Consider the following 20,105-nt stretch of genomic DNA (forward strand, 5'->3'; position numbering starts at 1 on the left):
ATTTGGGAGTTGGTTCATTGGCAGTTTTTTTTTTTTTTTCACAGATACATTGGGGAAAGTGTGTGATATATAATGCAAATATATTTCTGCCTTATTTCAGAAAATTAGTGTAAAAGTCTTATCAGCTATTCTATCTGAGTTTTCCTTAAACTGTAAGACTAGCTTAGTACTAGAACTTCAGCATTCTCAAGGTTTCCTTTTAAAAGGTCATCATAGGGGACTTCCCTGGCGGTCCAGTGGTTAAGACTCTGTGCTTCCATTGCAGGGGGGTGCGTGTTCGATCCCTAGTCAGGGAACTAGAGCCCGCATGCCATGTGGCAAAAAATAAATAAAGATCATCATAGATTGCTCATAGTTTAAAATTATTTAATTACTTCTACATTGGCAACAGCATTTATGCCCTGTTTCAAATTTATATTCCTTACTTTGTGTGAAAGTTATTGGAAAATATTTTGTTCATTTCAGTTCTGCTGAGCACTTCAGATTTTATTCAATATTTGTTTTATTTTAACTCAAAATTCAATATTTTAGAAAAAATATTTACTAAGAATTTTGGGTGAAAACGAATAAAATAATCCTCAAGAACAATCAGATGGATTTTAATGTGCCAGAATTTCTCTTCAGGACTATGAAAATATCTTAAAATACTGCTTTATTCTGAACCACAATTTGACCCCTGTGCTCATGCAGGCAGATAGGTATCTGCAAAACAAGTAATGTCAGATTGAAAAGAGCATTATATTTAATGAAAAGACTTGTATGAAAGAAACCTTCATTGATTTGTGTTTACAGATAAATTTATTAAAATATTCATTGAGTATATTATTAAAATACCAAACATTATTATTTTATAATACTGTGCCAATGCCGACCCTTCTCACCCACATTCACTCACTTTCTTTTTTTTTAATATTTATTTATTTATTTTATTTTTGGCTGAATAGGGTCTTAGTTGCAGCACGCAGGATCTTGGTTGCAGCATGTGGGATCTTTTCGTTGTGGCACGCAGGCTCCAGAGCACGCGGGCTCTCTAGTTGTGGCTCGCATGCTCAGTAGTTGAGGCTCATGGGCTTAGTTTCCCCACGGCATGTGGGATCTTAGTTCCCCTGCCAGGCATTAAACCTGCGTCCCCTGCATTGGAAAGTAGATTCTTAACCACTGGACCACAGGGAAGTCCCTCACTTTTTTTTTTTAAACCTTAACTAAAAGTAGTTAAAATTGGTTCTTGGAATGTTTTTATTTTATTTTTGTATTTTTAATTAGTTTAATGGCTAAAGGACATAACTAGCTAGAACAACTACTTATTTGGCAACCTTGAGTTATTAGAAGCATAGCTGATAATCAGAGAGAAAGCAAAATAATAATAATAAAAGGGTAGATGAACCTCTCAGTTGGCAAATAACTAAACCTGTGTTCTAAAACCTCATGCACATTAGGCAGAAGGCTGTCTATAAGTCCCCACTCCAAATCTTTTTGCTCTAAACACACTCACAAAAACTTCTGTCCCCCATCTTTAATGAAAACAAATATTTGCACATGGTGGTAAATCTAAATAGTACAAAAGAATATCCATTGATAAATTCACTCTTCAGATGGTTTTTTTTGTTGTTATTGTTTTAATATTTGAGACAGTTTTAACAAACACGTTTCCCTCCCTTCTCCAGAGTAGAGTAACAGATTAAGAGGTGGACAAGCACTTTGGTAATAGCAAAGGGGGCCAATTAAAAAACAGGAATTAACAAGTGTAGGCGTGTAGGTCTACTCACAATAGAGACTTGTAGCTCTCATAACTCAGCCCTCCACAACTCTGTGGTGTAATAATTGATATCATAGTGTTGACTACCATATATTTAATAAAGGTTAAATCATCTTTATTCAGCTCTGTTTTGGATGACAGGAATATGTGAAATGCATTTTTTTTAAATTTTCATCCAAAATGACAAAAAAATATAAAAGTATGATTCTAAATGGTAGAATGAGATTTCAAATATCTGGAAACTTTGTGTAGAATATCTCATTTACCAAGAACTCCAGATAAATAAATTCTTACTAAAGTAGCTTAAAGGTCAAACTCAAACTCTAATCTGACCATAACCAAAACACCTAATTGGTGCTTTTTTTTCTAAAATACTTATTTTTATCCCTGATGCCTTTTAATTTATTGAACAGATTCTGTCTTCTACTTAAAGGGACAGTCTAATATCTTTTATACGTTTAGGAAGACAACTTAAATATCAGTCAAAGATATTTTTTATCTCTCAGTCATAGTATCTTTCAAACACTAACACACTAAGGAATTTTTGACAATATGTGGATTGTGTCCACTACATATTCATTCATTTGCGAAGTATTCATTGAGTTCCGTTAGCTTGTGGAGATACAGTGATGAACAAGATAAACATTTTCTGCCGTTATATCAGTATAATTTATAATTTCATGAGGGGTGCAAACGCATATACTGATAATTATAATATAGATATGGTACAGCTAAGACTAACTCACTTCAACAGGCCCCTTGGTGCAGCTCAAATATTTCTTGGCTTTTTTTTTTTAATTCCTTTCTTGTTCACTCTCTTTGACGAGATCAGTGAAAGAGCTAAAACTTCGCTCATTCTTCCCTGGTGACTGAATTTACCTCTTATTATTATTTTTTTATTTATTTATTTATTTTTGGCTGTGTTGGGTCTTGGTTGCTGCACACGGGGTGGGGGGGGGTCTACTCTTCCTTGTGGTGCCCAGGCTTCTCATTATGGTGGCTTCTCTTGTTGCAGAGCACGGTCTCTAGGTGCTCGGACTTCAGTAGCACTCAGGCTTCAATAGTTATGGCACGTGGGCTTAGTTGCTCCACGGCATGTGGGATCTTCCCAGACCAGGGCTTGAACCCATGTCCCCTGCATTGGCAGGCAGATTCTTAACCACTGCACCACCAGGGAAGTCTCTTACATCTTATTTTAATGAAAGACTTAGACCCATCTGAAAGCTCTGTCACCTTTCAACTTCTTAAAATGTCTTTCTTTTCATCCATCCTATCGTTTGGGATCATGTTGTCATTCCTCTTTACCATAACTAACTTCTACTTAAATCCTTAGTCCCAACTCTTTATGGTAATTCTTTGCAATCTTGCTGAATAAAGTGTCTTCTTTTTCACACATAGAATCCATGCCTTGAATATTCATTTCCTCAGCTTTAAGCTCTTTCTTGCAGACATGCTCAGGTTTACAGTTAATGAAAAATAAAAACCTTTCGTTATCCCTTAAGTCTCTTTCCTTCATCATTTGACTTCTTTGGAGAATTGCCTATCCTTTTTCCTTCTTACTACCCACCCAATCTATAACCCTTGTAATCAGATTTTTATCCCCAACATTCTATTAAAATAACTCTTAGAAAGTCACTAATTAACACCAATTGTTGATTTTGTGCAATATTCATCACTATTGACTGAGCATTTCTCTTTAAAACTTGTATCTTTTTTTTTTACTTCAAAGACACCTTATCTGAGGGGCGGGGCTGTCAGCGGGAGGGCCGCTGGTCAGGGCTGGGTTTGGGTCGCGTTCGGACCGCGGGATTCCGGGACCTCGAGACCCCGGAACCTCCGCACCCCGGAACCATGGCACCCGGCACCCCGGTGCAGCTCCGGGCTCTGGGTGCCCGGGAGCCGTTAGGAGCGGCCTGTCACCGCTGGGCCTCAGCCCATCGCCCCAGTTCTAGGTTCTGTTCCATGAACACAGTCCGCTCCGCCGCCTGCAGGTCCCGTGTTCAGTGCGGCCTGAATATACTACACAAGACTGCGGTCGTGGGCTGGGTCCGTGTCCTGCAGTTTGCAAGGAACAGCTGCAGCTGTCAGAAGTTCTTTTTTAAAGCTCCCATTTCATTTTGTACCCAATGTAGGCAGTACCTGCTGCTTTAAAAAATCTTGTTCAATCCCCACCATAATCACAGACTATCAGTATCTTGTTTTACAGATAAGGCAGCATGCTCAGAGAGGGAAGGTCAATTTCTAGTAATTCTGAGAGGGGTGTTTGCCACAGTATTTCCACCCTGCAGACTGCACGGGGAACAGGGCGGTCCTCTGCGCAGTGTGATAAATGCTGTTACAGCCTAAAACAGGAGGAATACTTCGGGAGGGACAGGTGCCTAAAGATGAGCCCAGAGGGTGTCAGACCAAGGGGTGGGAGGGGATGGCCTAGGCGAAGGTCCTGAAGGCAGCACAAAGGCCTGCTTCCTGTGGCTTCCATGCACCTCAGGGGAAACCTGCTGTTGGGCAGCAGAGTAGAGAATGGACTGGGGGGCCGTGGGGTGGGTGGGTGGAGAGAAGGGGCTGGTCCAGGAGAGGGAGGGAGGTTCCCACAAAAAAAAAAAAAAAAAGCCAAAGACACCTTATCCTGCCTGCGTTCTTTGTCTTTCTTACAGAATCTTTTCTAAGTCTTATTCTACCCTCTTAATATGTAGATTTTCAGAGGTTCCTATCCTGTTGACTTTTCTCCTTCATTTTCTCCTTCCATTCACTCTTACGGTTTTCCATTAACTTGTTGAAAAAAACTCCTAAAACTCTATTTCCAGCCCAATGACTGTGATCTTGTGGTCATGAGATGAGACAAGCAGCATACTTAAGGGTTAGGAGACCTCAGACAAACCAATTTCTCTGAGCTTTAATTTCTACATTTGTAAAAAGGTGATGTAACCTGCTCTGCCTACTTCACAGCAGCATTTGACCCAGTTATCATTTCCCCTTCCCCTTCCTTAAAATAGTTTCTTTGCTTAGCTTCCACTAGACCACACTGTTGGATTTTCTCCTACCTCATTACTACTCCTTTGTAGTCTCCTTTACTTGTTCTCTTTCATCTCAACCTGTTTAATATTGGGGCTCCTCTGGGACTCATTTCTGGATCTCCTCTCCCTTCACACTTGGTGACCTCAGACACACTTAAGGCTTTGAATACTACCTATATACTAAAACTCCCAAATTTGTATCTCTAGCCTAGACCTTTCCTTCAAACTCCAGACTGTTAATTCAATTACCTACTCAGTATTTCCCTTAGATGTCTAAAAACATCTCAAACTCAAAATGTCCAAAATTGAACTTTTGCCCTTTCCCTCCAAATCTGTTCTATCTATTGGTTTCTTTATCTCAGTTAAAGGCCGTTGCATTCTTCCAGTCTCTTTTTTTTCACGTCTTACCATCAGGAAATCTTGTTTATTCTACTTCAATATATGTACCAAATTTCAAACTTTTTCCCCCATGTTCATGACTACCACCAAGTCACAGTTATATCTTAACCAGATTTGTGAGATAGCCTCTTAACTCATCTTCTTTCTTCTACCTTTGCCCTCTGGTCTCAGTAGAGCAGCCAAAATTACCATTTTTAAACAAGTCAGATCATATCATTCCTTTGCTTAGAATCCTGACTGCCCTTCACTTCACTCATAGTAAAAACCAAGTTTCCTATAGTCTGGCCCTGTTTTCAACTACTCTTTCCCTCTTCACTACACTCGAACTATTGGCCTCTTTGCCACTCCTCAAACATGCTGGGCGTCATTCCCCCACAGGGCCCTTGCTTGAGCTGTTTCCTCTACCTAATATACTCCTCTGAATAGCCACTTGGCTCACTTCTTCACTGCCTTCTTTTCTTTGCTTAAATATCACCTGTCATTGAAGCCTGCCTTGACTACTCTAATGAATACTGCAAAATGCCCCCTTCTCTTGGCTCTTCCAATACGCCTTACCTTGATTTACTTTTTTGGTTCTCCTTAGAACTTCACCTTTTTACTTACTTTATCATTTATTGTTTATTGTCTTTCTCCTACTAGAATGTAGTCTTTGTCTTTTTTGTTCACTGTTCTCTTTGAGTTTATCCTGCTTGGAGTTTGTTAAGTTTCTAGTCTCTCATCAAAATTTGGGAAGTTTTTGGCCATTATTTCTTCAAGAGTTCTTTCAGCCTTCTCTTTCTCTTTTCCCATTGGGACTCCCATTATGCGTATGTTGGTGTGTTTTGTGTCACCCACAGGTCTCTTAGGCTCTGTTCATTTTGCTTCATTCTTTTTCTGCTCCTCAGATTGGATAATCTCAACTAACCTAACTTCAATTCTCAATTAACCTAACTTAATATTATCAGTTAACCTTATTTGATTCTTTTTTCTGCCTGCTCAATTCTGCTGTTGAGCCCCCTCTAGAGAATTTTTCATTTCTTAGTTTGATGATTTGAAGGGCAGGGGGAAACATGCTGATAATTCTGTAACTTTTTGAATGTTACACATTTCTCTAGGTTCAGGAATGCAATCTGAGATTTTTAAGAGCCATGTTTCTTATTATGGTGAAGTAGCAGTTTCTTTATATAAATCTTTTCAGTCTACTTTCTTCTCACCTATTTGAGATATTTTCACTCCATTTTGGCAGCACCTGAAAGAAATTAATCTGTTTGGAAACTTACCAAAAGCTTGTCTAAAACTATAATTATTTTTAGTTTTCTGAAGTCCAATAAGATGTTAAAAAAGAAACATTAAAGATTGCACTAAATTTGTAAGGTTTGGGACAAGATCTGTGTGGTTTTGTTTTCCTTGTGGTACTTTACATGTAGTAGATAGATAATTCAGTAAATACTAAATTGATGGTTAAAAAAAACTATCATAAAAACGGTAGTAAAAAACTACAAATAGCAGTAGCTTAGGATACAGAGTTTCATAGGACAGAAGTGTTTTTGGGAAATGAAACTGTTTTCTTCTTTTTCAGTTATTTTTGTGATAATATTTTATGTATGTTTTATATTGTGATGAAAACAAAATTCAAAATGTTTACTATCTCCCCTCTTTTAATGGTATTCACTTTTTAAATTTTTATAAACTAGCCAAGAAATAAAGAGAGCAAGAAATGTTGCTAGAATTCCCACAACATGTAGCTCCATTGTTGAGAACAAATGCAGCTAGCAAATTTGTAATTGTCTGAGTAAATATACTTTTAAATTTAATATATCAAAATGTAAATATGAGGAAAAGCTAAGTCATAGGTAACACATTTTGTGCTAATCAAAGTGTTGAATTCCTTGCTCTCTAACTATCCCCAGCCAATATAACAAAATCCACTATTTTTCCTGTGACTTGAACATTTCTAGACATTTATTTTTCTAAATATGTTCACAGAGACATAGAGATGAACTTGTATTGCTGATCAGGGATTAGTCATTTAAATACTTAGTTTTAAATGCTGATCCAAAGACATTAAAACAAACTACAGGAATTATTTTGTGACATTATCTTAAAGAGATAAATGTTTACATAGAAAAGCTAACATTCAAGGAGAGTCAGAATTATCTAAAATAACTGAAAAAAAGGCTTATGAATTGTTATTAAAGAGTTAGTGTATTTTCTATTAATTTGCAGGTTCTTTCTCCTTCCCTTGCCTTGCCCCCCTCTTTCTCAGTTGCATCCCTGTGTGTAATATAATGTTTTTTGGTCTTCTATATTTCCTGTAAATTGATAGTTAGATCTAGAGGCTTGGTCACATTCTGGTTCAATTTTTCACTCTTTCACTTCTCCTTCTCCTCCTCCTCCCCCTCCTCCTTCCTCCCTCTCCTCCTCCTCCTTTTTTATTAAGAAGGGGCTGGCAGTGCACATAAGGTGTAAGGTCTAGTTGTTTCTCTTTTCATGATGTTAGCGTCTTTGATAATGATGCTGTTGTCCATTAATTCATTACCAGTTTCAAAATGGTGATGATATAATTTTATCATTTATTAGCTTAGTTTTAAAAATTAGACATATATACCAACATGTATTATGTATTTGGATAAAGATTAATGTAAGTTTTGCTTTCATTGAATGTTTGCATTGCGATCATTGCTTAGAAAAATTCTTTTGTCCTTTTAGAGCTGCCTGTTGAAAAATTAAAATAAACCTAGAATATTATGATTTTATTGTACTCTTGAAGAGGTTGAATGTCTAAGCTAATTAAAGAATTTGTCATTCCTTGTCTTAACAAATTTTCTGAAGAAGGTGTCAGAGTTGAAACTATTATTAGACTGAGAAACATAAAAGAATTTTTTATGTGCTTTTGAGTTTATAGCCCTCACAACCTATATCAGTCTTTTATGGTAATCAACTAGGTAAAGGTCTTTGCGTTAGGCTCCCAGGCAAAGCTCTGTATTTATGTTCGCAGGCAAAATTTTTTTCTAAACCTCATGAAATTGTTAATACCCTATTCTAAGTATAATACTTTTAACAAGTGGGAGATCATAAAATAAATGAAGTTTTAAGGTACGTTTAGGATAAGCTCTTTGTGAGTCACTTTTCCCTGGAATGTCCTGTCCTTGCTGCAGCTGAGGGGCAAGGTAGGTAAAGTGTTCTCTGTGCCATTAGCTCCCTAAAAAGTTGGTGAGGAAATCTGGAAGTCAGAACCCTGTATATAACCAGTTTTCTAGGTTTAATATCCAACTTGTTTTACATTGTTTTGAATGAACTTTTGGGTATGAGTTGCCTTACCTTTCTTAAAAACTAAGAGCCCAAACTACAGCATACTAGTAACCAAATTCCTGGTTCTGGTCCAAAGGCAATTTCTGGTTATGCATTTAGATTTTAGTAATTATAGTATAGTATTCTACTCTACCACACCACTAACTCCCCAGCATAAATAAGGTGGAGCAGATATCATTTTATGCATGAAGCAGTTAAGTCTCAGAGAGACTTAATGATTGCCATTCTATTAATAAATGGCTGTACTAGAATTGGAATCCAGGTTTTTCAAATTCCAAGCCCACGTTCTCTCTACCACAGCATGTTGAAAATGAAAGGAGAGGAGGAAGAGAGAGATCGTTTAAGGAATCACTGTATATTTCAAGTGAGAGATGATCAGGGTCTAAAACAAGCAGTGCAAACAGAAACAAGATTTAAAGGTTTCACTTGATTGGGCAGATTAGATGTGGGGAATGAGAGAATAGAATGATTGAAAATGTGAGTTTTCTTGGTGTATAGATGAATAGTCATGGCGGAAAGAGAAGCAGTTTAGGGGAGGGGTGCCCTTTATTCCTCTTTCTGTACAGAATTCTGTGTATTGACTGAGGTGTTTGTGGACTATTTAGTTAAAGACGTTCAACGGGCACTTCAAAATTCAGGATGCTGCTCAGATTACTTGGAGTCTGTTGGTAGGGAGTACAAGGGACTTAAACAGAGGGAATACTCTTAATTCCTGTGTCATTATGGTAATCCTGTGGCACCTACCTAATGAAAATATAAATTCATAACTCTGCCAAGGGACTACCGTGAGGTTTATGTCCTCACCAAATTCCCACTGCGATGGACCAAACCCACGTGCTTAGAACAGTGTTTCTGCCTGTATACGTATAGTGCTATATTTTTTCCTTTTCTAGGGAAGATAGATTAGAAAAGACACATATTCTTTTTTTTTTTTTAAGACACATATTCTTGAAAGCATTTTGATTAATACAATTTAATATTGAGGTTGTACAAAATATTCAATAAACAGTAGTTAATAGCCAGTATGTGTTTTAAAAAAAGGAATTCATATGTGCACTTTATGGTTGGATAATATGGTAGTGACTTGTGCATATGCCCTTGCACAATTCCTGCTCTCTGGAAGGTTGTACAAATAGTAAGTTGGTAAGATGACTGTTAGCTACAAGCCAAGAAATTTTATTGAAACAACAAATCAGAACTTAGTTACCTGTTTCAGTGTTTCACTTTTTAAAGTAGGCCTTCCCTAGCCCTTTATGTGGTCTCCCTACTGGGAACTTCAAAGCACATAAAATTAAAAGACACACAATTAGCCCTTATGAAGTAACTCAGAGGTACTTGTTAACTCTCTCATTTTTGATTATCTAGCTGAGTTAAAAACTTAAGTGAGGAGGGGAACAAGGAAGGGCCTGATATTTTTCCCAGTGATTAACCCTTAGGATTTGAACCTAGTAGGAAATACTTGTTGGTCAAGTCTCTAAATATATATTTAGTTTGGCTCCCTTTGTCTTTTATTAAGTAATAAAAATTATTTTATCTTTAGTAACTAGCACTGTGCCACTAATTTATGGGAAAAAGTACAGAAGACACAGTCTCCATCCTTGCCCCTTGAGACATGTGCAGTCTTGAGTGGTTTTATTTATAATTTGTTATGTGATAAGATGTTTGAGTTTGTCAGAGGATTTGAGTATCAAAGTATGGACAGAACTGGGCTTCCCTGGTGGCCCAGTGGTTATGAATCCACCTGCCAATGCAGGGGACACGTGTTCGAGCCCTGGTCCGGGAAGATCCCACACGCCTCGGCGCAACTAAGCCCATGCACCACAACTACTGAGCCTACGCTCTAGAGCCCGCGAGCCGCAGCTACTGAAGCCTGCACACCTAGAGCCCGTGCTCCGCAACAAGAGAAGCCACCACAATGAGAAGCCCGCACACCGCAACAAAGAGGTAGCCCCTGCTCGCCGCAACTAGAGAAAGCCCGCGCGCTGTAACTAGAGAAAGCCCGCGCGCAGCAACAAAGACCCAACACAGCCAAAAATAAAATAAATAATAAAAATAAATACATTAAAAAAAATTATGGACAGAACTTTTAAGTTCTTAGCCCAATGCAAGTGAAAAATAAAAGTTAAATAATGATGGGACTTACCTTATGGTGCAGTGGTTAAGAATCTGCCTGCCAATGCAGGGGACACAGGTTTGAGCTCTGGTCCAGGAAGATCCCACATGCTGCGGAGCAACTAAGCCCGTGCACCACAACTGCTGAGCCCGCGCACCTAGAGCCCGTGAGCCACAGCTACTAAGCCTGCACGCCTAGAGCCCATGCTCCACAACAAGAGAAGCCACCGCATTGAGAAGCCCGTGCACTGCAATGAAGAGTAGCCCCCGCTCACCACAACTAGAGAAAGCCCGCACACAGCAACGAAGACCTAATGCAGCCAAAAATTAATTAATTATTTATTTTTAAAAAGTTAAACAATGATGCTGTCAACTACAGTAATTCTCCAGCAACCTCTTTGGTATGATATCACCTTTAAAATTTCATTTTTATTTCATAGGAATATTTCTCATTGATGAAATGTCCTGTAATAATGAACACTGATTTAAAACCTTTGATGATTGATTCATTTTTAAAAGCCATAGAATTGTAAAGTGGAACAGACCTTATGGAACTTTTAGTCCAATTCGTTCTTTTTCCGATGTGAAAAGGGACCCCAAAGTGTATGGTTAATTGAACCTTGTCTAAAATTATCCCAGCTATTTAGAGGCAAAACAGGAACTAGAACATGGGTTTTTTACTTCTTATATAACTTACTGTTATTTACCTCAGTACTCATTAACTGAAAGCATATGTGTATTTGTTCATTTGTTTTTATATTATTCCTGCATGATAGTCAAGAAATATTATCTCTAGTTACAGAAAAGAAAATTTAAGTGATTTGCCTGATGTCATGTACTAAGAAATTAACAAAACTAAGACTAGAACCAGATCTTCTGTTTCCTAGTACATTGCTTTCTTTATACTATTCTTCTGTATTGTTGCCACTAGATTGTTTACAGATTTTTCGTACTAGGAACTAGCTTCATCAAACTGAGAAAGAACATTTTCAAGAAAGAGTGATAGCAGAGTTCTACCTTTTTTTCTTTTTTGAGGTATGGTTGATGTATAATATATGTTTCAGATGTACAACATAGTGATTCACAATTTTAAAAGATTATGTTCCATATATAGTTACCATAAAATATTGGCTGTATTTCCTGTGTTGTACAATATACCCTTATAGCTTATTTATATTATACATAGTAGTTTGTACTCTTAATCCCCTACCCCTATCTTGCCTCTCCCCCAAAATTCCACCTTTATAGACAGTTTGCATAAACTTGGCTCTACTCCATTTGAAATTTGAATTTACCATTCACTGGAGTTTGAGGCTAGAGGACAATTTCAACATAGAATTATAGATTTAAATTGGTCTGTAGGTAATAACTGCTTTTATTCACAACAGGATACTTTTTTAAAAAAATGTTCTATTGGGCTTCCCTGGTGGCGCAGTGGTTGAGAGTCTGCCTGCCGATGCAGGGGACACAGGTTCGTGCCCCGGTCCGGGAAGATCCCACATGCTGTGGAGCGGCTGGGCCCGTGAGCCATGGCCGCTGAGCCTGCACGTCCAGAGCCTGTGCTCCGCAACGGGAGAGGCCACAGCAGTGAGAGGCCCGCATACCGCAAAAAAAAAAAAAAAAAAAAGAAAAAACGTTCTAATGAAATGTAATATATTAATAGTCTCTTTTTAAGTTTTTATTGAAGTGTAGTATACATCTAAAAACATGAACATAATTAGCCTACAGCTTGATGAATTTTCGTAACTGAACACACCTGTGTAACCAGCACCTAGTTCAACATCAGTACCAGCCTTCCAGAAACTCCCCTTACACTCTCTTCTAGTTACTGTACCCAACCTGCTGCCCCCTCAGGAGTGACCACTATAACAGGATAGTCCTTCAAAGATGAGATCAGATACTTCATTTGTTAAGGTTGTCCTCTCTTCTGTATTTGCTGCAAATATGAAGATGAGAAAAGAACAATTTTTCTATTCTTATCAACACAAAAATAATTGCTGAAGACAAAAAAACTCAGAATTTTTTCATACCAAGTCTTATTTAACAATTTAATATTCAATCAGAGTAATACTGGGAGTTTTAAATCTTTTGTGCAGCTTTGGAAATATCTTGGAGTCTCTGTAAGTGACTTTTGTCTTCTGAAACAAGACACAGAGTAAGCAGGAGTTATAAGAATGGACGTAGGGCAGTGTTCCCCGTCCCCATTACCCCACCCCCCCACCCCCCGCTCCGCCCCGTCTCCCATGGCTGTTCCCCACCCTGGAGAAGACAGAAGGGAATGAGTAATGCTGTGATTCAGAGCTGTGGTTGAGGGATCACTGATATGTTCCTCTTTCTTTTCATATATTCTCTGAATGTTGAAGATAGCTTTCTAATATCAATAATTAGAATTCTGTTGGAGATTTTTAATTCTGTAACTTCTGTGTTAAATATAACTCTGTTGTTTCCCATAACTTTCAAAAAATTGATTAAAATTCTTCCATCTTGATTTAAAATATGTTATCTATAACACTGTCTTCACTTTCTCTGTTTCTTATCAGGACCCCTGAACAGTGCCCCAGTGTCGTTTCATTGTTGTCAGAGAGTTACAATCCTCATGTGCGTTATGGAGCTGCAATGGCCCTGGGCATCTGCTGTGCTGGTACAGGAAACAAGGTAAAGGCCAAAGCCAATGCGGTCAGTTCTTTTCTGGCGCCAGACTGTTTTCTGTAGCCGAAAAGTTTATGTAACAGTTGTAAAAATACAAGTGTGGTGTGATCTGTAAGACTTAACTTCCCTCACAAGTTAAGCTTCCCAGAACTTCCTCACTTAACTATTCTGGATTGCTCAAAGCCGTTTAAGAACAAACCACCACATTACATGGATGGCTCTAATGAAAACAATGCTGTTGAATTTTTTATGAAAGCATTGATTTCTTTAAAAAGAAGAAATAGTATTTTTTTTTTTGAAGAGCTACTCTGGCCATTTTACATTGTTATTTTACATGTTTAATTTGCATAATAAGTATTGTGGAAATCAAAGTTCTTATTTGAGGCCACCACAGTCAACTCAGTTTGATTTTTTTGTGTGTTTGTTTTAAGTTTATATTTAACTGCTGTTTGCCTGTTTTCTCCTCAAGAACATAATAGATAACCTGGTATTTGTTAAGCCCACAAAAGTGACAAAATAAAGACTTGGGTTAGGTACATTGATGATTTGAAAAGTTTGTCATGAGAGTCATAAAGAAATGCACCAATGCTTTAGTAACAAGTATTCTTGATTCACAGCAATAACATAAATCACCACATTTTGCCTTTCATAGAGCACATGAACACACCTTGGCCAGTTCCCCAAAAGGTGCACTTTTCTTTTAATAGCACACAGGCGTGTGTGTGTGTGTGTGTGTGTGTGTGTGTGTGTGTGTGTGTGTGAGAGAGAGAGAGAGAGAGAGAGAGAGAGAGAGAGAGGGAAGAAGAACATGATTATATTCCCAGTGTCTTTACATCAGAAAGGAGCCACTTTTTAAAAATCATCTCTTGTCCAAACTAAAGTAAAGCATAATTATTAGTTTATTGATTGATTCCAGGAATTACATTTTAATTTGCTTGACTTTTTCTCTAATAAAGAGTATAAGTATTGGATACAAATAATTTTTTTCTAGTCACATAAAACATTATTAAAGCTAGGAATTAAAATAGGCATTTTCACTATATGTGGCGAGAATTGTATAAAAATTTATAGAGACATGCCCTTCCAATATTCTTATTCTGTCTCCTTACCCTGCTTTATTTTTCTTCATCACCACCTGACATTTTTTTTCTTTTTTTTTTTTTTTGCGGTACGCGGGCCTCTCACTGCCGTGGCTTCTCCCGTTGCGGAGCACAGGCTCCGGACGTGCAGGCCCAGTGGCCACGGCTCACGGGCCCAGCCACCCTGTGGCATGTGGGATCCTCCCGGACCGGGGCACGAACCCACGTCCCCTGCATCGGCAGGCGGACTCTCAATCACTGCGCCACCAGGGAAGCCCCACCTGACATATTTTTACACCTATTTATTTATTGTCTGTCTTCTCTCCACTGAAATGTAAGGTCCCTGAGAACAGAATGTTCACTGCTAAAACCTAAAGTCAGACCCGGCACATAGTAGAGTTTCAGTAAATATTTGTCAAATGAATGATGAAGGGAAGATCATTTTAAGGATATGATGATGAACAAGTTGGACATGGTCTCTGTCCTCACAGTTTTGTTTTTTAAATGTTTTCATTTCTTTTGGAGGAGAATTTCTTACATGAGAATGTATCTTCAGTGTTATTAGAAAAGTCATTGTGTGTATAAAATACAGTTTATAGAAATAAGCCTTCATTTTTTTCTAGGACACATCTGTTCTATAAACAAAGGAAAAATATAGTTGGATGTTTTACTAAGTATTTTCTCCCTCCGGTGTTTAGTAGACATTTATGTCAGACCTCATAAGTTAAATGTAAATTAGATTTTTTTCTTTCCAGATTATTCTAAACTTAATATGCTATCTAGGAGCAAATGTTCTTTGAGACACAGTATCTGACAATTTAATTCAATGAATATTCTTCATTACTCATACTAAACAAGTCTGCTTTATTTCTAGATAGTTTGTATGATCTACGTATCAATACCTATCTGTCTGAAACTTGGCACGTTAATTTTGTTTCTTAAAAGCCTGAAACACCTATTTAGTCTAAAATGTATCTTTGAGGTCATATCACATACCTCAAAGGCCAAGTTAGTGTCTTTTAACTTATAAGTTGGAAATTTTCTTATATTTTTATCATGAATACTTCATAAACAATATTGACAATATGAGTAACGTTTGCAAAACTTTCTCTTCTAAACAACGGCACTACATTTTTCAGGGAAGCGAGGAAAAGGAATACATTTATATGGTATTTGTATTATTTATTAATTGCTCTGATTTTTCTCTTTTGAATTTTATTTATTTTTTTATACAGCAGGTTCTTATTAGTTATCTATTTTATACATATTGGTGTATATATGTCAATCCCAATCTCCCAATTCATCACACCACCACCATCCCCCCGCCACTTTCCCCCCTTAGTGTCCATACGTTTCTTCTCTACATCTATGTCTGTATTTCTGCCCTACAAACCAGTTCATCTGTACCGTTTTTCTAGGTTCCACATATATGTGTTAATATATGATATTTGTTTTTCTTTCTGACTTACTTCACTCTCTATGACAGTCTCTAGGTCCATCCACAAATGACCCAAGTTTTTTCCTTTTTATGGCTGAGTAATATTCCATTGTATATATGTACCACATCTTCTTTATCCATTTGTCTGTTGATGGGCATTTAGGTGGCTTCCATTACCTGGCTATTGTAAATAGTGCTGCAGTGAACATTGGGGTGCATGTGTCTTTTTGAATTATAGTTTTCTCTGGGTAAATGCCCAGTAGTGGGATTGCTGGGTCATATGGTAATTCTATTTTTAGTTTTTTAAGGAACCTCCATACTGTTCTCCATAGTGGCTGTATCAGTTTACATTCCCACCAACAGTGCAAGAGGGTTCACTTTTCTCCACACCCTCTCCAGCATTTGTTGTTTCTAGATTTTCTGATGATGCCCATTCTAACTGGTGTGAGGTGATACCTCATTGTAGTTCTGATTTGCATTTGCCTAATAATTAGTGATGTTGAGCAGCTTTTCATGTGCTTCTTGGCCATCTGTATGTCTTCTTTGGAGAAATGTCTGTTTAGGTCTTCTGCCCATTTTTGGATTGGGTTGTTTGTGTTTTTAATATTGAGCTACCTGAGCTGTTTATATATTTTGGAGATTAATCCTTTGTCCCTTGATTCGTTTGCAAATATTTTCTCCCATTCTGAGGGTTGTCTTTTCGTCGTGTTTGTAGTTTCCTTTGCTTTGCAAAAGCTTTTAAGTTTCATTAGGTCCTATTTGTTTATTTTTGTTTTTATTTCCATTACTCTAAGAGGTAGATCAAAATATCTCTTGCTGTGATTTATGTCAAAGAGTGTTCTTCCTATGTTTTCCTCTAAGAGTTTTATGGTGTCTTTCCTTAGATTTAGGTCTCTAATCCATTTTGAGTTTATTTTTGTGTATGGAGTTAGGGAGTGTTCTAATTTCATTCTTTTACATGTAACTGTCCAGTTTCCCCAGCACCACTTACTGAAGAGACTATCTTTTCTCCATTGTGTATCCTTGCCTCCTTTGTCATAGATTAGTTGACCCTAGGTGTGTGGGTTTATCTCTGGGCTTTCTATCCTGTTCCATTGATCTATATTTCTGGTGTTCTACCAGTACCATATTGTCTTGGTTACTGTAGCTCTGTAGTATAGTCTGAAGTCACAGTGTCTGATTCCTCCAGCTCCATTTTTTTCCCTCAAGACTGCTTTGGCTATTTGGGGTCTTCTCTGTCTCCATACAAATTTTTAGACTTTTTTGTTCTAGTTCTGTAAAAAACGCCATTGGTAATTTGATAGGGATTGCATTGAATCTGTAGATTGCTTTAGGTAGTATAGTCATTTTCACAATATTGATTCCTCTGATCCAAGAACATGGTATATCTCTCCATCTGTTTGTATCATCTTTAATTTCTTTCATCAGTGTCTTAATAGTTTTCTGTATACAGGTCTTTTGTCTCCCTAGGTAGGTTTACTCCTAGGTATTTTATTCTTTTTTTACAGTGGTAAATGGGAGTGTTTCCTAATTTCTCTTTCAGATTTTTCATCATTAGTGTATAGGAATGCAAGAGAATACTGTGTGTTAATTTTGTATCCTGCAACTTTACCAAATTCATTGATTAGCTCTAATAGTTTTCTGGTAGCATCTTTAGGATTCTCTATGTATAGTATCATGTTATCTGCAAACAGTGACAGTTATACTTCTTCTTTTCCAATTTGTATTCCTTTTATTTCTTTTTCTTCTCTGATTGCTGTGGCTAGGACTTCCAAAACTATGTCTAATAATAGTGGCGAGAGTGGACATCCTTGTCTTGTTCCTGATCTTAGAGGAAATGCTTTCAGTTTTTCACCATTAAGAATGATGTTTGCTGTGGGTTTGTCATATATGGTCTTTATTATGTTGAGGTAGGTTCTCTCTATGCCCACTTTCTGGAGAGTTTTTACCATAAATGGGTGTTGAATTTTGTCATAAGCTTTTTCTGCATCTATTGAGATGATCATATGGTTTTTCTTCTTCAGTTTGTTAATATGGTGTATCACATTGATTGATTTGTGTATATTGAAGAATCTTTGCATCTCCGGAATAAACCCCACTTGATCATGGTGTATGATCCTTTTAATGTGTTGTTGGATTCTGTTTGCTAGTATTTTGTTGAGGATTTTTGCATCTATATTCATCAGTGATATTGGTCTGTAATTTTCTTTTTTTGTCGTATCTTTGTCTGGTGTTGGTATCAGGGTGATGGTGGCCTCATAGAATGAGTTTGGGAGTGTTCTTTGCAATTTTCTGGAAGAGTTTGAGAAGGATGGGTGTTAGCTCTTCTCTACATGTTTGATAGAATTCACCTGTGAAGCGATCTGGTCCTGGACTTTTGTTTGTTGGAAGATTTTTACTCACAGTTTCAATTTCATTACTTGTGATTTGTCTGTTCATATTTTCTGTTTCTTCCTGGTTCAGTCCTGGAAGGTTATACCTTTCTACAAATTTTTCCATTTCTTCCAGGTTGTCCATTTTGTTGGCATAGAGTTGCTTATAGTAGTCTCTCAGGATGCTTTGTATTTCTGCGGTGTCTTTTGTAACTTCTCCTTTTACATTTCTAATTTTATTCATTTGAGTCCTCTCCCTCCTTTTCTTGATGAGTCTGGCTAATGGTTTATCAATTTTGTTTATCTTCTCAAAGAACCAGCTTTTAGTTTTATTGATCTTTTCTGTTGTTTTCTTTTTTTCTATTTCATTTATTTCTGCTCTGATCTTTATGATTTCTTTCCTTCTGCTAACTTTGCATTTCGTTTGTTCTTCTTTCTCTAGTTCCTTCAGGTGTGAGGTTAGACTGTTTATTTGAGATTTTTCTTGTTTCTTGAGGTAGGCTTGTATAGCTATAAACTTCCCTCTTAGAACTGCTTTTGCTGCATCCCATAGGTTTTGGATCGTCATATTTGTCTCTAGGTATGTTTTGATTTCCTCTTTGATTTCTTCAGTGATCTCTTGGTTATTTAGTAACGTATTGTTTAGCCTCCATGTGTTTGTGTTTTTTACGTTTTTTTCCCTGTAATTGATTTCTAATCTCATAGTGTTGAGGTCAGAAAAGGTGCTTGATATGATTTCAGTTTTCTTAAATTTACTGAGGCTTGTTTTGTGACCCAAGATGTGATCTATCCTGGAGAATGTTCTGTGTGCACTTGAGAAGAAAGTGTAATCTGCTGTTTTTGGATGGAATATCATATAAATATCAATTAAATCTATCTGGTCTATTGTGTCATTTAAAGCTTATGTTTCCTTATTAATTTTCTGTCTGGATGATCTGTCCATTGGTGTAAGTGAGGTGTTAAATTCCCCCACTATTATTGTGTTACTGTTGATTTCCTCTTTTATAGCTGTTAGCAGTTGCCTTATGTATTGAGGTGCTCCTGTGTTGGGTGCATATATATTTATAATTGTTATATCTTCTTCTTGGATTGAGCCCTTGATAATTATGTAGTGTCCTTCCTTGTCTCTTGTAACACTGTTTATTTTAGAGTCTATTTTCTCTGATATGAATATTGCTACTCCAGCTTTCTTTTGATTTCCATTTGCATGGAATATCTTTTTCCATCCCCTCACTTTCAGTCTGTATGTGTCCCTAGGTCTGAAGTGGGTCTCTTGTAGACAGCATATATATGGGTCTTGTTTTTGTATCCATTCAGAGAGCCTGTATGTTTTGGTTGGAGCTTTTAATCTATTCATGTTTAAGGTAATTATTGATATGTATGTTCCTATTACCATTTTCTTAATTGTTTTGGGTTTGTTTTTGTAGGTCCTTTTCTTCTCTTGTGTTTCCCACTTAAAGAAGTTCCTTTAGCATTTGTTGTAGAGCTGGTTTGGTGCTGCTGTATTCTTTTAGCTTCTGCTTGTCTTTAAACTGTTGATTTTTCTATTGAATCTGAATGAGATCCTTGCTGGGTAAAGTAATCTTGGTTGTAGGTTCTTCCCTTTCATCACTTGAAATATATCATGCCACTCCCTTCTGGCCTGTAGAGTTTCTGCTGAGAAATCAGCTGTTAGCCTTATGGGAGTTCCCTTGTATGTTGTCATTTTTTCCCTTGTTGCTTTCAGTAATTTTTCTGTCTTTAATTTTTGTCGGTTTGATTACTATGTGTCTTGCCATGTTTCTCCTTGGGTTTATCGTGCCTGGGACTCTCTGTGCTTCCTGGGCTTGGGTGGCTATTTCCTTTCCCATGTCAGGGAAGTTTTTGACTATAATCTCTTCGAATATTTTCTCGGGTCCTTTCTCTCTCTCTTCTCCTTCTGGGACCCCTATAATGCGAATGTTGTTGCGTTTAATGTTGTCCCAGAGGTCTCTTATGCTGTCTTCATTTCGTTTC

General features: G+C 37.3%; 1 protein-coding gene across 1 annotated transcript in view; it reads left to right on the plus strand.

Moving 5' to 3' along the window:
• PSMD1 (proteasome 26S subunit, non-ATPase 1) overlaps positions 1 to 20,105 on the plus strand; it is a 105,196-nt gene that overhangs the window by 51,807 nt on the left and 33,284 nt on the right. The window contains exon 17 of the mRNA XM_082841761.1: positions 13,113 to 13,227. Within this exon, the coding sequence (XP_082697887.1) occupies positions 13,113 to 13,227 (115 nt within the window). The remainder of the gene's footprint in view (positions 1 to 13,112; positions 13,228 to 20,105) is intronic.

The sequence above is a fragment of the Leucopleurus acutus genome, assembly GCF_964270905.1.
Source record: "Leucopleurus acutus genome assembly, chromosome: 6".
NCBI lineage: Eukaryota > Metazoa > Chordata > Mammalia > Artiodactyla > Delphinidae > Leucopleurus > Leucopleurus acutus.